The following is a 17,037-nucleotide window of genomic DNA, read 5'->3' on the forward strand; positions in this document are numbered from 1 at the left end:
GCCCAGTTACTGGCACACAGGAAGTGCTAAATAAATGTTAACGGCTGAGGAGACTACTGCCCCTCAGGCCCGGAACAGTGGCTCTCAATCCCAGCTGCACCGCAAAACTTTCTGGGATGTTGTTTCAAAAACGCTCAAGCCTGGGCCCAGCTGCAGACATTCGGAGTCCACTGGCCTGAGGAGGGGCCCAGTTTAGGTGTGGTTGAGGAATTCACCAGGTGATTCTTAAGGTGCAGCCAAGATTGAAACCCCCTGGCCCAGGAGATCCAGGGACAAAGGAGAGACCATGTATCCTTAGCACTAGCCTACTACCAAGCAGACGGTAAAGGAAGAGAGAGAAGAAAACTTAAAATACCAAGGTAAAGGTTTCTAGAGAAGTTTGAAAATGACATCTTTTGTCAACAGCAGGTTAATCACCAACCTAATTGAAATGAAGCAATTAGTAAGGCTTACTAAGTCTTACGGAAACAGTAGAGTTGCCCTCTGTCCGCAAGGCTAAGGAGACCCATTGCCACCCCTGAAAGAAGACACACCCAAGTTAACAAGAGGGCAGTCATTTAATGCAGAAATCCAGTTAACAGAGACAGAGGTTAAACAACAGGTAAGACATCGAACAATACTGCATAGTGTCAAGGATTAGCTCTCACACGTTTGGTCTGTTTTCCTTAGGATTCGGATTCTAATACGAAGACCGAGAAGAGACTTCAGCTGAAAATAAATAAATAAGGCAACAGAAGAGGAAATCTTCCTGTTGACAAGGAACATCCACAAATAATGCACAGATATCTGGTGCTGACATAACAAGACACCCTTAGGACAAGTTCCAAAGATACCGCATTGAAAACTGAACAAGCATGGTACGATGACAAGAAAATTATACTCGCTTTGTTATGAATCCTTTTGCAAATAGAAATGACTCTCAGGTAATTGTTATATACAAACTCTCTGAAATAAATGGCAATCATACAAATTTTTTCCATTGCAATTTCCTCTTTTTTCTAAACCTAGAAATGTTCCATGGCACTGCTCCCTATGTCTCACAGTCAAAGCATAAATAGTCATTAAAGCACTTGAATCCCCAGTAGTCTTGTCCGTAGAAAGGTATGGAGGTCTTGCATGATTTTTCTATCAGTCATCCAGAAGGGGCTGGCAAGCAACAGGTTGGAATGTAAAAGACCGTTTTGTGCTTGGGATCCCGACTTGAATTCCACCTTGTTCCTCTCAGGAGCCGTCCACACTGTGGACGGGCCACCAAGCAGTGAACTTGAGTCTGGACAGTCATACCGTGGAGTCCCTGCCAGACTTTAGATGTGCAATCTTGGTCCGGCTAATAAATGGATAAGCGATGCAGAGACCTCCAGCTGCCACAATAAAGCCTAAACTGCACCAGGCGCAGAAGATGGACCAGCTGTAGCCATGTTCCACATCATCAGGCAGGCTATAAATTAGCTTCGGGAGCCGGTTCAAATCATAGGCAATATTGGCAGCGTACGTGCAGAGGGAAATGGTGCAAAATATCCCTACAAATAAAGCAAAGGGAACAGAATGATTGGTTACAGTGTTGCCTGCTGCAAGGCACAGGCCAGACAGGTCTTTGTGAAAATCAGGTCAACCGATGAGGTGGTCACTCCAAATTAGTAAAGGATCTATAATTCTTGCACTGGAATTAACTTGAATTCGTTCAACAAACACTGGCACAAACTTTATGCGCCAGACTGTACAGTAGGTATTGGAGAGTAGAGAACACAGGAGAAGACTCTGATAACTTGAATTATTCAGGATTATCTTGCTGAGATGGTATGTATATTTGAATTTATTTTTGGTTTTTGTTCTTAAAACAGCGAAATAAAAATTCTGTTTTTAAGGAAAAGATCTAGAATCACTCACACCTAATACAAAACAGTCTTCATTTCCCCTTGTTCTATACCTGATTTGACACATTTTTATATAGTTGCAAGCATCATCCAATGTCTGTTTTCCTTTTCAGCTACCATTATCGTTAGTATTCATCATGTTCCCTGTAAATAATATTTTAAATGAATTTTTCATGTGCTAAGTTATGTTTTAAGGTACAGAGCATGGCACATACTAGGGCCTCAACAAACCATTGTGGGTTTTTTCAGTGAACGAATAAAAGCTTTTTAAAAATTTTTTTTATTTATTTGAGAGAGACAGAGAAAGCACGAATGGTGGGGAGGGGCAAAGGGAGAAGCAGACTCCCCACTGAGCGGGGAGCCCGACATGGGGCTCAAGCCCAGGACCCTGAGATCATGACCTGAGCCTAAGGCGGACACTTAACCAACTAAGCCACCCAGGAGCCCCGAATAAAAGCTTTTAAATGATACAAATTAAATCCAGGATGTTGGAATTGACATAAAATAGCTGAGTAAGGAGATCACATACTTCAATCATTCAGAATATAGGAGACAATTTGGGTGACATAAAGAAAGTGGACAGACCCCCAATTTTACTTTTTTGTACCAACACATATATGTATAATTAATTGTCCTTCCAGAACACTAAAACCAGGACTGATAAAAATTTCCCAAACACAGTATTTTTAGTACTTAAGTGATGCTCCAAAGATATAGATGTTTCTGTTCCACTACAGTGGACCCCTAAGGATGCACTTTGGGATGGGCAGGGGATCAGAAGGAGGCCGTTGCAGGAGATGGGTAATGAAAACAGAAATGCACACCCAATGAAGTACTGGAATGTCCAGTTTGTTCCAAATCCTCTGAATCTCTTCTTCATACTTTGGTTTATCCCACATACAATGGAGGTTGCATCTATTGGCCGGAAAATTGCTCTGGGGATATATTGGGGATATATTGAACATCTCCATAGGTAACAGAGACACAGATTTGGGGACTAAAAAGAGAGGGCCAGAAGTAACAGATTTCCCCTGATCTTTTAATAGAGCTCTGGGGATCAGAAACACTAGCAGAAAACCAAATTCAGAGCAGGCAGCAATTGGGAGGAAATAAAGATGGCCTCAGTGCCATTTTTAAGTGCCAGAATTCTGCCTGCACTCAAATCGTCTAAGGGCACATTGCCTGAACCCTTTCCCAAATGTGCATTTTGAAAAGAAATGTTTCAAATTAAAAGGACACGAGCGATAATCTGATATTTCCTACCCTTTGTCTAATTCTGTTTTTTAAAATCTAAAGTGATGCTGTTTTTCCAAAAAGGACAAAATCTTATCTTCTGAATTCCTGCTCCACACTATTATGGCAAACATATCACTTTGAGTTTTCCAAAGATCATGATGGAAATAACTCTTTCATAAAGGAACGGACTCGTCAAAAAATAATACTCCTCTGCTTTTTTTCAAACCTTGTGAAGAGCAAATGTTCCTACATTTACATGAATGTTTTCACTGGCACCACAACAAAGACAATATTTATATATAACAAGGGCCTTCTAAGGAATGCTGGTAATAGAACAATAAAGCAGTTAGAAAGAAATTGATCTCTGGAGTATCAACAGGTAAAATATAATAATAGAACAATGACCCGATCACAGGAAAAACAACTCTGTTCTGCACTCAACTGTCTGCACAGAGCTGAATGCCTAAAAGCAAGGCTTTTTACGAGTAATGTAGTTTTAATGACCTCTGATAACTTGAGTTCAAACTAAGACTTTTAAGCATCCTTTGATGTCCAAATGCATTGAGCTGAGATGTAGGAAATGTGTATTCTGGTCCCCAGATCTACTGCCAATCACTGTACGACCTTGAAATTACCTAACCTCTCTGAGTCTTAGTTTCTTCATCTAGGGGGAAAAAAAAATGGGGGACTTGGTTACTGAAAACCCTGATATGTCAAATTCCTGTGATTCTGTTATTCCAAAATAAGGCATGGAGCAAGAACACTCCCCCATCCCACCCCTCCCCCAAAAAGAAGAAGAAGAAAGCCATGTATATACTATACATGCTCCCTTTGATTTTATATCAAACGTTGATTTTGTTAGCACTTCTCCCCTGCCAACCCCGTAAAGTTGCTTTTGGTGAAATGAATTTTAGCAGAACACCACCAGTTCACACGGAATAGAAAAGGATTATAAGAAATAAGCTGACCTGAGGACTTAACCAGAAGGATGATTTTCTCTGCCCTAGGTGTCATGAAGGATTGTGCCTTCGTCTGGGGACCTCAGGGTCACTGTGCACGATGCCTCTGACAGAAACTTCTGTCTCTGATGGAGTTGCTGAAACTCCCTAAAGCTAATCAGTGGCCCACCATGAGCAAAAGTCGGGCACTTTATGTCATGCTTTTTGCTACTGACCTCACCCTTAGATCCATCTTGCCTCCCAAACCTGATTGCTCCTTTGTCTTATTTGTATCACTTATTTCTATTTATTTTATGGTGATATATATGTATCTCTGTGCCTTTAAGTTCTTTTTGGAAGAGGGCACTTGTCAAACCTTGACAAAAACCTGCCTTATTGTCTGTTGCCTTTACTCACTCTGCTCCAGGTTGGCAGGGTTATTATGAGCCCACAAACATGCCCCCATCCGCCCTTCCACCCTTCCCACAGATGCCCTGATGGGGGTGCCCTTCGGTGACATTTTTAATTCTTCCAAGATGCTTTTGAAGTTATTCTGAGAAAGAGGAAAGCAAGAAGTAACAAAAAAGCATAATATGCAAGAGTTCCTCTCTGTTAGACCCTCACATTTCTCAGAGAGTTTGCACACAGAGCTGCCACAGCTATTATTGAGGGATGGGCAGGCCTGTTTCTGATTATTACCAGGAAACATACTGAGAGGAGAGAAAGCATTGTTTCCAACTTGCCCAACAAGATTTTGTAAAAGAGGCCTAACCCACTCAAGATATTTTAAAAAGGAAAAAAAAAATCCTCACTTCAAAGACACCAAGTGTGGTTTAAATGAGGAAAACATCTTTGCTGTAGCTGGATTATTAGTCTTAGGTCAATGTTGATACTGCGGAATTCTATTTTAGCTCCATATGCACATCTCGCAGTGCTCACGTGTTTGCTCGGGCTGCCGTCACAAAGCACCAGAACCTTAGGTGGCTGAAACAACAGAAATTTTCTCACGGTTATGGTGGCTAGAAGTCTGAGATCAAGCTGCCGGCAGGGCTGGCTTCTTCCGAGGCCTCTCTTCTTGGCTTGTAGATGGCCGTCTTCTACTTGTCTCTTCACGATGTCATCCCTCTGTAACTGTGTCCAAATGTCCTCTTCTTGTAAGGACACTGATCATATTATAGGATTAGGGCCCACCCTGATGACCTCATTGTACCTTAATCACCTCTTTAAAAGACTCTGTCTCCGAAGATAGTCACATTGTGAAGTACTGGGGTTTAGAACTTCAAGCATAGAAATTTGGGGAGGGACACAACTCAGCCCATAACATTGTATTTGTGTGCAGTCAATGTATGAAGTATATTTCTATTTCTTTTATAGGTCTTAGCAAGATTTTACTATTTTTAAATGTTACTTAATCAGTTATTCGGCAATTAGTTATCAAGCATCTACTACGTCCCACCCCGGTCCTGATCTTAGAGGTAGTTTAATCAGTCCTCATTGGTCACAGCTGTGATTGGTTTGACGTCGCTGTGATCAAGAACCCCAGGTGTTCTTTCCATTCCATTTCCCAGAATGCATTTCAGGGCAAGGTAGTAGACAGTAACAACCCAGTTAATGCAAGGTATGGGGCAGGGTATGAAAAGGTAAATAAGGTATCACCCTACACTCAAAAAGTTCAACATCTAATGATCCTTCCTGAAGATCCACGAGGAGAGAGGTCGCCTCTCCTGCATTCTTCTAGACTCTCCTTCCCTTCTGCTCACTCCCTGACCAGCCAGGAGCCCCGGCGGCCAGCAATGATACTCTTCAGCCCAGCTTGAATCCCAGGCTGGGTCATGGTTATTGCCGGTTAGCATCTTCAAAAGAGTGAAGAGTTACTGGTTCTGAAAAGCCCTGGATGAGACTACTTTCCTTATATTAAGAAGCTTTCCACCAATATTCTTAATTAGAAGATACAAGGATATTGCAGAATTATAGGGTTGGAAGGGATCTATCTTTTCGGATCAGGATGGAAGTAAATTTATGCAGCCATCCCAGATCATCAACCCAATTTCCTTCCCTGAACTCCTCGAGGTGCCCATGGCCAACTGGCGAGCTGTAATTAGGGTAACTGGGCCCCCTCTTCTGACCATCCTCCTTTGATGTGCTTAACGGTGTGAAAGGAGTGGGAGCTGCTTCACCCCGGTTAGCCTGCTTGATAAATAACGCAACTGCAACACCCAAAGGCATAAACATTGATTTTTTTTTTTTTCACTCCTTCAAAAGATGGCCTGCCCATCATCCTGGTCTCTTTGCTCTTCCAGCAAAAATGCCTCATGCTACTTTCACACGGATTGCTCAAAAAGCCATTCCTAAGTTGTCTTTCCTAAATGAATGGGCAAGAAACAGACAAAACTTTAAAAAATAAAACAGAAGATCCACAATCTGAAATTATTAAATCCAAAAAACATCCCATCTTGCCCTGAAAGATCGCAGCAATCTTATTTAATGCAAAGCCTGACCTGATGTGACACGAGGCTTTTTATAGTCCTTATTGATCCTGCTTAGTGTGAATATTCATATGTTTTGCTGCAGAAATGTTAATGGATTTGATTTCAGACCCTGCTGAGGGTGTTAGATAATATAAGATCTATGCACCATATGTACCTTTCTAAAATGAAACTTAAAAATCCTGAATTCCAAAACACACCTGGCTCCCAGGGTTTCAACTCAGGCACTCAGGAACTATGGTTTTAGGTCATAATCAATGGATAACCTAGATAATTCCATATATCTGCTATAGTGGTTTTCTTGGTTTTTTTTGGTTTTGTTTTTTGTTCATTTTGGGTTTTTTGTTTGTTTTTTTAACGCGTTGAAGCAAAGGAAGGGATAGCCGACCATGGGTGTTGACCGTCCCTGAGCTTTGCTGGGCAGCCTGGTTCCTTTGAGAGGCCCCAGGGGAAAGGAAGGGGGCGAGCACCAGCACTGCTGGTCCATATGTGGGTAATCAAGAGCTGCCTGCAAGCAATAAGGCAGAAGGAGGAAGACTGCTTCAAAGTTTCCATTTCAACATCTCAAACTGTCACATCACTGATGCTCTTCATTGAAGGTTTGGCTAATAAGTTCAGGCAGAGAATGAAGATGCCAGCGCATTAGAAGCGGCTAAGTTTAGCATCAGAAATCTGTGGGAGAGATGCTGACGAGGACTGCTGAAGACACTTCTGCTTAATTAAAATCAATTCTTTTAACCCTTCGTTGCTCTCCTCTGCGGCTTCCACGCGTGAACATCCTCCAGCTAATTTATCTCAGGCAATGGATTCTTGTAGTTACCCGGTGTTTACAAAGGAAAGGTAAAGGCAGTATTTAAAACAGCAAAAAATAAAACAAACCTCTCTAAACCCAACAGAAAGGGAACAGATGAGCACAACACAGCATATCCACTCCCTGCAAGAGCAAGTAGGTCTCCTCTGTGCTCACCCCGGGCTCAAAAACCACTCTCCTCTCATCTAAAACCAGACGGGCCCACGACCTTCTCGGGAACTCTCGCTAGCCCTGGCTTTTATGGCCCAGTGATTTATTTTACCACTAACAATTGTTTTATATCTAAGAGCATCCTAAATTATTTATGCATCACCCATATTAAAGTATGTTTTAAAACCATCCCTAAGGCTTTCTTGTCTATAGCTCCCCTCATTTTCCTGACAAGGGGACGTGACGTAGGCCTTTCCAGGGTTGGGGGTCAGTGAATCTGCAGTTCTTTAATGAACACCAGGACACGAGTCAGGAAAATGGGGGCTCAGCTAATAAGGGGAGGGAAGAAAATGGACAAGATTTCTAATGACTATTATGCCCCAGCTGCGGCTTAAAGGAATCTTCTGGGCAGAAACAGGCCTCTCTGCTTCTTTGCTACCCTGACCCACTCGTTCTGTCATTTGGGTTTTAAATGAGGCACCCAATGGCTAGGCCCGAGGGTTCAAATCCTCCTCCAAAACCTCAGGAACTAGAATTTTAGCCTCCTTGTGCTACAGTCCTAGTGTAGTCACCAAAATGTGAAGAGCTTACGTTGGTTTTCTGCTGAGACTCTTCGGGGGCCGTGTGATTTCCGAATGCTCCGTCAGGGTGCTTACAACGATGACCCGTGTTACTCACAGGGACAGAAAGGGGCCCATGGCAGTTAGAAGGAAGGGTCTCGGCCTGTGACTTGGGTTACTCAGGCCTCAGATTGGCTGACCAGAAAGCAAAGCGCCACCTACCTGTCAACCCTGAAAGACAGGCAGACAGAAAATGGTGTAAGCCAATGATGTCAGGTCTTGCTGCCTCCAGTTAACGTGGGCGTGAGTGAGGGGCCATTAAGTGAGAAGTGCTAGCAAACCCAGTCATGGTCACTTGAAAAACGAAACTCCAAAGAAGCAGAAATAGGCTTGTTCAAAATGGCTACATATCCAAAGTCATATTAGCTCTGATTCTGAGTATGCTTGTGGAACTGTTCATTTGACATTCACTAATCACCAATACATTAATTTTTTTGGTGAAGGAGCAGAAGGAAAAAAGATTTCTTCCCTGTAGCCACCTTCAGTGTTAGCTGTCAGCTCAGCTCCTGACTCCTTCACTTGCTAATCAAAAAGACCACAGTCATGTCTCCACACACCACCCCCCTTCCAATCCCCTGCTTTAAGGTCAAGTCTTTCTTCTGCTTAAAACCTCTAGGTGGTTGGGGTGCCTGGGTGGCTCAGTGGGTTAAATGTCTGACTTTGGCTCAGGTCATGATCTCAAGGTCCTGAGATCAAGCCCCACTCCGCGCTTAGCAGGGAGTCAGGTTGTCCCTCTGCCTCTCCCCCACCATTCATTCGCTCTCTCCCAAATAAATAAATAAAATCTTTAAAAAACCGGTGGCTTCCATTTCCCTTAGATTGAAATCCAAGCCGCTGTGCATCTCCCTGCCCTCCAGCCACACTGGTCTTCTTTCTGTGGCTCAAAATACACCAACCCATCCCTGCCCGTAGGGCTTGGCTCGCCCCACAGCACACTCCCAAGGGCTGACTGCTTTTCATGATTTGGCCGGGAAATCGCCACCTCAGCAAGGTGTTCCCCGAACCCCCTAATCCACCTTGTTTGTTTTCCTCAAAGCTTTTATTACTATCACAAGTTCTTGTCTCCCCACGATGAAAACGGAGGATTTTTGTCTGCCTTACTCACTGTGTCTCTAGTACTTAAAGTAGTGCCTGGTACATAGTGAGTCCTCAAAATCTATCCATGGAGTGAAATGAATGAATGTTTTGTGTGTAAAAATGACCCCAAAGACACCATCACTAAGAGAAGTACTTTGAGTTGACTTCCAGCCCTGGGGGTGGTTGTGCTGATCTCTCTCTCACTCTCTCCCTCTCTCTCATGGCGAGCTCCTGATAAACAATGGCCAGAGCTTGCCAAGAGTCCAAGCCAGGGCTAGGGCCAGGGTGGAGAAACCAGGCCCGTATTAGGAACATTGTTGTTCTGTATCACCCACCAAAGCCAAATGGCCCCTGGTTGCTTTTCTCACAAGTGAAAGCAAAATGAGCAGAACGAAGCCAGCCGCATACAGAGCAGCCTTCCCTTCTGCCCGGAGAGGGTCTGAGGTGTTCAGCGTACCTGTCATGAGGAAAAGGAGTCCGGCCACGTGTTGGGTCAAGCTTTCCTCCCAGAAGAAACTGACCGTGGCCACGATGCAGCCACAGAGCAGGACGGCCACCGCCATGCCCAGGAAGCCGGCGGTGATTCTTCTCAGGTCTACTCTCGAAACACAGACATTCGGAATGGGAAGGAGAAACAGCAGAGTTACTGAAAACTAGAGAATGAAGAGCTTGGTGTACATGGTAAATACTAGTCAGTGGCATGAGCAGGCTTGGGGTCTGCAGGCTTGGGGTGGTCTAGGGAAGTCTCTCCCCAGGTCTCCCACCAGGGGACAGATGGGGTCAGAGTCTACCTTCTCTGCGTGCACGGACAAGTCTGGACCACGCAGAGAGCAGAGCAGAGGACGGTGCCCGGATCAATTTGGGTCATGGATAGCAAGTTACTTAGGAAACAGAGAGTGAAATATCTTCTCTTTCCTTAAAAGAGCAACGGGAATGCCGCCTACCACCGCTGCAAGGGGCTACACTTAATCTGGCTTCAGAGAAAGAGCCTACAAGGTATGCTGCAGTGAAATACGGTTTAACCGAGCGCCATGGGTGCCAGTTACCTTATTTGTCTTTGTCACAAAGACACAATCATGAGATTCCCTAGGCCAGAAGCCCAGCCCTTCCCCCAGCTCTGAGGCAAAACAAAGACATGGACCAATGACCGGGACCCGGACATATTTTCACTCTGATCGCTACCCTACAGCAGCACTCTGATTGCACACCCTCTGCTATTTAATTTCTTCTATTTTTCTATTTCCTTCCTTCCCTCTTTGTTTTTTTTTTTTAACAAATCGAATTTTAAAAATTGTGAGCTAAATGTCTGTGACCCTTCTTAAAATAGTAGATCCCAAGCATAGCTTAGCTGCCCCAGAGGCCAGTCAACAGCTCTGGGCCCACATGGACCATTCCTTTCTTTTAAAGGGGCTTCTCATTTCCAGCTCAGAGCATCTAAATGAAAGCAGAGCATCACTGCCTAGAAGAGGAGGCACCTCAGGCCAAGGGCCAGGAGCTGTGATCATTTAAAGGGGCTGAGTTTAATGTTAAGAGGATAAGTCATTTTGGGACATCCACATCTGAGCAGAGGAAATGTCGAAATAGGTCAGCCATTGTTGTCTCAACTTCCTAAATTCCCTGTGGTTTAAGTAGTAATTCTATTGTCTACGACCATGAAAAGGCACTAGGTTCAGATATAATCTATGTGGGATTTGCATTAGTACCAGACATGTTAAGCTTATCTGGTAAACCTGGTACAGATGCCTAATGTGACTTTCTTAGAAAGAGCTATGCATGCAAATACTGAAAATGTCTTTCTGTAAGAACCTCAAAAAAGATAAAGAGAACACTCAAATACTGTCTTGCTGGGCAAAAGCAAGCCACAGACTCCTCCAGTAAAGAGGCGAGGTTCTTTCTCAGGCTTCTATATTGATCTTTTCTCACCAGACTTAAAACCCGTGACTACGGGGCTTTCTGGACTGTTGATTAAGACAAAGAACTCCAAACACGCTCCTAAAGAATTCAGACGTAAGAACACTTAAACAAAACTCTAACCCAGATCTGCTGAGAAATGCTTGTTAAGATCAGCCAACAAGAAAGAATTTTCAGGAAGTCATACCATTAAGAAATAAACCACATTTCAGGCAATGACTTTCCAAGTCCTAAATTTGCCAATCCTAGTATGTATAGCATAAGACCACTGCTAAAGCAGTATCATAAGAGCTTCCACGTATATGTTTGAGATTCAAAACAGTCTTTTGATCTGCAGAGACTTCCTCACAAAATGAGATTCTGCTTGGTTTTCTGCAGCGGCTTTGGTCACCAAACAAGATCCCCAAAGTCCTTGCTGCTTTATTTCACTGGAAAATGACAACATCAACCTCTGACTAGGGTCTAGTTTTTTGCTTTCCTGAGTCATCTATCACCAGGCAGCATGAATCAACAATTTTCAGGTAAATATTGGCCCTCTTTAGTGTCACACTGCATGATCCTTTCTAGATTTTCACATTTTCCTGACAGTGAAAAAGAGCAGTTCCCATCATCGAGATATCCTCTAATGACAGACATCCTCTGAGAAAATTACAACATACACTCATAAAGATATTTCAGCAGAAATACCAAGGCCTGAGATAGACATGGTGGCTAAAATGAATATTGTATAAACAAAACAAAACTGAGCGTACCTAAGGTATAATCTCCTTGGTTTACTAAGACAAGTGGCAGAGCAGGTCCTTGCACCCGATGACTTGGTAAACAAAAGATGCAGGAGGCCATTTGCATACAGATGCTGCCAGGGCAGAATCACACCCTGCCCTGTCTCCCAAAGCCTCAGGACTGACATTCACACATTCCATCTGTAAACAAGTTTGACCGCAGCATCGCGAAATGACTCTCAGAGTCTCTGACCAAGTTGGATTGGGCCCACAGGCCCACAAAAGCTCAGCACAACATCTCTCGGTTCAAACCTGAGAGGGCTGGTGGGAATACACTTTGTTCAGAAAGACACCATTTTCTCTCTGACCCCTTCCCAGAAATACTCACGAAGCAGGTGCCATTCATCTTGCTGAATTGTCTTGGTTAAATTGAAAGGAATGTTTCGTAAGCGGATTGGCTGAGAAAAGTGGTACTTGATAGCCGTGCATCTCTGTGCAATACCTTGAAGGAAATAAGAAATGCGATTTACTAGTCTGGGCATTTGTAATACAATTCTGGAGACCTACGGCAGAGTAATGTATCCTAAACTGGGTTGAATGAGGGAAGGGATAGGAATCTCTTGATGACTCTCAGTAATACAGACAAGTCAGAGCAAGAAACACCTAAAACATGACATAATTTTTTAAATCATGTTTCACTTTTGAATGTGTTAAAATTGATAAGGATCTAAACTCTCCTAATTGTTTTTCAACACTGAGTTTGTATTAACTAAACACAAAACTCCACAAGGAGAAATGGCCTTAAAGTATAGAGATGGTTGGGGGAAATCAATTTAAAATTTTAAGTTAACCCGGATAAATTACATGTGTCTGAACTCAATCCAGTCTCAAGCTCTCAAACAGGGTGCATCAAAAAGTTCATCAGGAAGTGTATTATTTGGAAACCAGAAGACATCATTCCATTAGGACAATCTTCTAGTTGGTGGTTTAGGTGGTGATTCAGTTACCAGACAAACCTCAAGAGCCTATTTAACCCCAGGGCAGCTGATGTATTTCCTTAATACGAATTTTACTGACCTAAATTCTGGGCCCCAAGAGAAAGAATAATATTATAGGTGGAGAGGGGGAAAAATAAAAATAAAAGTAGAGAGGAGAAAGAAAAAAAAATCTCTCTACCTTTTCTGGTTGCATACCCAGCCCTACGTGCAATATTTTGAAATGGGCAAGTGTACCCATTGCTTTACCTGGTACCTTCTCCTACCCTCCCTCCCAACCCATGCTTTTATTGCATAAATAAATATGGGCTTATTTTTCCCCTGAAATCTCCTGAGTCCCATGATTCAGCCTGAATCCTATGATAACCCTGGCAGCAACTAAAAAAAAAAAAAAAATCCTCATAGATGCAAATAAACCTCTAATTGATAGAATTTGATGAACTATAGAAATAAAGTGAATTTTTTAGAAATCAGGCATTAAAAGGGGGAAACTAATATTTGAGCACAGCCTGTATCATGAGCCCATCTCTGAAGTGAAGGCACCTATAGGATCATCTTCCCTGAAGAGTTTCTCACACAGTAGTATACATCAAGAATCAATGGGGAGCTAGTTAAAAACAGATTCCTGGATGGACCCACCCATTCTAAATCAAAAGATTTGGGATAGAGCCAGGAAGCTGAACTTTAACAAACATCCCATGTAATTCTGAGGCAGGCAGTCCTTGAATCTCACTTTGAGAAACATTGCCCAAGACTCTCCCTGCTTTTGGGAAGCTTTTTTATTTTTTTCCTTATGAAAGCACAGATTCTCCCAAAGTTCAAAGCTCTTTTATTTTACGCTTTGTTTTTTTCAGCATGAGCCCATGGCAGTTGTTATGTGGTCTAAGGCACAGGAGTTAGGTGTTTATAAGACAGAAAATGCCTGTGCTTACAAAGAACAAACAATCTATTCTATGAGAATAATAGCAGATAACATGCTGCAAATGTGTTAATGGCTTGCATTTGTATTTTTCAAAACTGTCATTCCACTTGATATTCATCTTCAGGCTGACCTTGAGGCTCCATGTAAGCAGGGAGTGAAGGCTAAGGCAGAGTTAAAGACATGTCCAACAAACACACAGAGCCCATTAGCAAAGACTGGGACTTATTAGTTCCAGGCAGCTAAGGACATTTCTGTCCATTAGCTTCACACAAAGCTAGTCAAGCAGAGACTTCAGGGGCCACATATGACAAAGAATACAGACCTTATAGAATTAGTTAAAGAAAGACACTAAAAAACCAACAGCAGCAACACAAAACAATAACAAACCCTGGGGAGGAGGAAGAATCTAATTTCCAGAGTTGCTACATAATATTATTTTAAACACTCAGTTTTTGATAGAAAAGTACAAAACCTACAAAGAAACAAGAACATATGGCCCATGCGTGAGGAAAAAAGCCAGCCAGTAGAAACTATCACTGAGGAAACCCAGATGTTAGACTTATCTGACAAAGACTATAAATCAGCTGCTTAAAATATGTTCAGAGAACTAAAGGAAATCATATCCAAAGAACTACAGGTAAGCATGAGAATGATGTCTCACCAAAGAGAGAATATTAGTAAAGTGATAGAAAGTATAAAAAGAAAAAAAACAAATAGAAATTCTGAACCTGAAAAGAACAATAGCTGAAATGAAAAATCCACTAGAGGGGCAGAAGAAATAATCAGCAAACTTGAAGATAGGTCAATTGAGATGATGCAGTCTGAAGAAAATGAGGAAAAAAGAGTGAGGAAAATAAACAGAGCTACAGAGATCTGTGACACCATCAATCACACCAACATAAGTATAATGAGAATCCCAGAAAGGAGAAAAGAAAAAAAGGGACAAAAAGAATATTTGATGAAATAAATATAAAATATTTGATGTAAACATACATTCTTACATCTAAGTTTGATGAACCACAAATAAGATAACTTCACAGCAAGCCACACCCAAATACATCATAATCAAACTCCTGAAAGCCAAAGAGAGAATTTTGAAAGAAGCAAGAAAAAAAGCAACTTATCACATACAGGGGTTCCTCAAAAGAGTAGAAGATGATTTCTCATGAGAAATTATGGAAGTAGAAGGGAGTGAGAGGATTTATTCAAAGCACTGAAAGAGAGATAATCAATCAGGAATTCTATATGCAGCAAAGTCATCCTTCAGAAATGAAGGAAAAATTAAGGTATAATAAATGTATTGTTTGTGCTTTTTGTAACTTTTTTTTCTCCTATCTGACTTAAAAGACACAAAGCATTAACGAATAATTATAAATCTGTGTTGAGGGGCGCCTGGGTGGCTCAGTCGTTAAGCGTCTGCCTTCGGCTCAGGTCGTGATCCCAGGGTCCTGGGATCGAGCCCCGCATAGGGCTCCCTGCTTGGCAGGAAGCCTGCTTCTCCCTCTCCCACTCCTCCTGCTTGTTCCCTCTCTTGCTGTCTCTCTCTCTCTCTCTCTGTCAATTAAATAAATAAATAAAATCTTTAAAAAAAAAAACTGTGTTGAGGAACCATATAATGTAATCTGTATGATAATAACTGTGCAAAGGACAGGAGAGGGAATGGAGCTATAAAGCAGCAAAGCTTTTATATACAAATGAAATCCAGTTGGTATTAACCCAAACTAGATTGTTATAAATTAAGATGTTAATTGTAATTCACAGGGTAACCATTAAGAAAATAACAAAAAATATAAATAGAAAATAAAACAAAAGGGAATTTATTTTTTAATATATTTTTTAAGATTTTATTTATTTATTTGACAGAGAGCTAGAGAGAGCCAGAGAGCACAAGCAGAGTGAATGGCAGAGGGAGAGGGAGAAGCAGGCTCCCCACTGAGCAGGGAGCCCGATGTGGAGCTCAATCCCAGGCCCCTGGGATCATGACCTGAGCCAAAGGCAGACACCTAACCAACTGAGCCACCAGGCGCCCCAACAAAAGGGAGTTTAAAAGGTTGCTAGAAAACATTTATTTAACACAAAAGAAACAGTAATGGAAGAATAGAGGGACATACAGATAACAAATAGCAAAATGGCAGTCTTCCCTTATGAGGAATTACATTAAATCTAAACAGATCAAACATTCCAATCAAAAGACAGAGATTGGCATTTTAAATAAAACAACATGATCCAAGTATATGATGTCCACAAAAGACACACTTTAGATTCAAAGACACAAATAGGTTGAAAATAAAAGTATAGAAAAAGATACACCATGCAATCACCAAAAGAGAGATAGGAATGGCTATCCTAACATCAGACAAAATGAACTTCAAGACAAAAATTTTTACTAGAGACAAAGGCATTTTAGAATGATAAAAGGGTCAATCCACTAGGAATTTATGAAATTGTAAACAAATGCACCTACCCACCAACAGAGCCCCCAAAATATGGGAAGCAAAACTGAAGGGAGAAATAGACAATTCAACAATGATAGCTGGAGACTTCAATATCCCACCTTCAATCTGGTAGAACAACTAGACAGAAGACCAATATGGAAACAGAAGACTTGAACAACACTCTAACACAAATAGACAAACTAGACATCTATAGAACACTCCACCCAACAAGACCAAAATACACATTCTTTTTGAGTGCACATAGAACATTCTCCAGGATAGACCACAAATCTCAATAAATTTAAAATTATTGAAGTCATATAGAGTATGTTCTCTGACCATCCTACAATGAACAGAAGAAAGTTTGAGAATTCACAAATTTGTGGAAATTAAGTAACATATTCCTAAACAGCCAATGGGTCCAAAAATAAATCACAAGAGAAATTTAAAAGCACCTTAAATGAAAACAAAAAACAAAATCACAACATACCAAAATTTATGGGATTACACTAACATGCTTAGAGGAAAATTTATAGCTGCAAATGCCTACATTAAAAAACAAGATGTCAAATCACTGTCTACCTTAAGAAACTAAAGAAAGAAAAGCAAACTAAACCCTAAGCAGAAGAAAAGAGATTATATAATTACAGTAGAAATAAATGAAATAGAGAATAGCAAAATAAGCAAAACCAAAAATTGGCACTAAGATTAATAAAATCAACAAATCTTGGGTGCCCGGGTGGTTCAGATGGTTAAGCATCTACCTTTGGCTCAAGTCATGATTTCCAGGTCCTGGGATCGAGCCCCACATCGGGCTCCGGCTCAGCAGAGAGTCTGCTTCTCCCTCTCCCCCCAGCTCA

General features: G+C 41.7%; 1 protein-coding gene across 2 annotated transcripts in view; it reads right to left on the minus strand.

Annotated features, from left to right (window-relative positions):
* Window positions 1–538: 538 nt before the first annotated feature.
* TMEM178A (transmembrane protein 178A) overlaps window positions 539–17,037 on the minus strand; it is a 48,167-nt gene continuing 31,668 nt past the window's right edge. For both annotated transcript variants that reach the window (XM_081796876.1, XM_081796877.1), the window contains exons 3-5: window positions 12,214–12,327; window positions 9,650–9,787; window positions 539–1,520 (exon numbers count right to left, since the gene is read on the minus strand). In XM_081796876.1, coding sequence (XP_081653002.1) covers window positions 1,279–1,520; window positions 9,650–9,787; window positions 12,214–12,327 — 494 coding nt within the window. In that variant the 3' untranslated portion in view covers window positions 539–1,278. The remainder of the gene's footprint in view (window positions 1,521–9,649; window positions 9,788–12,213; window positions 12,328–17,037) is intronic.

This window comes from Leptonychotes weddellii, chromosome 10 (assembly GCF_054177405.1).
Source record: "Leptonychotes weddellii isolate Sample4059 chromosome 10, ASM5417740v2, whole genome shotgun sequence".
NCBI lineage: Eukaryota > Metazoa > Chordata > Mammalia > Carnivora > Phocidae > Leptonychotes > Leptonychotes weddellii.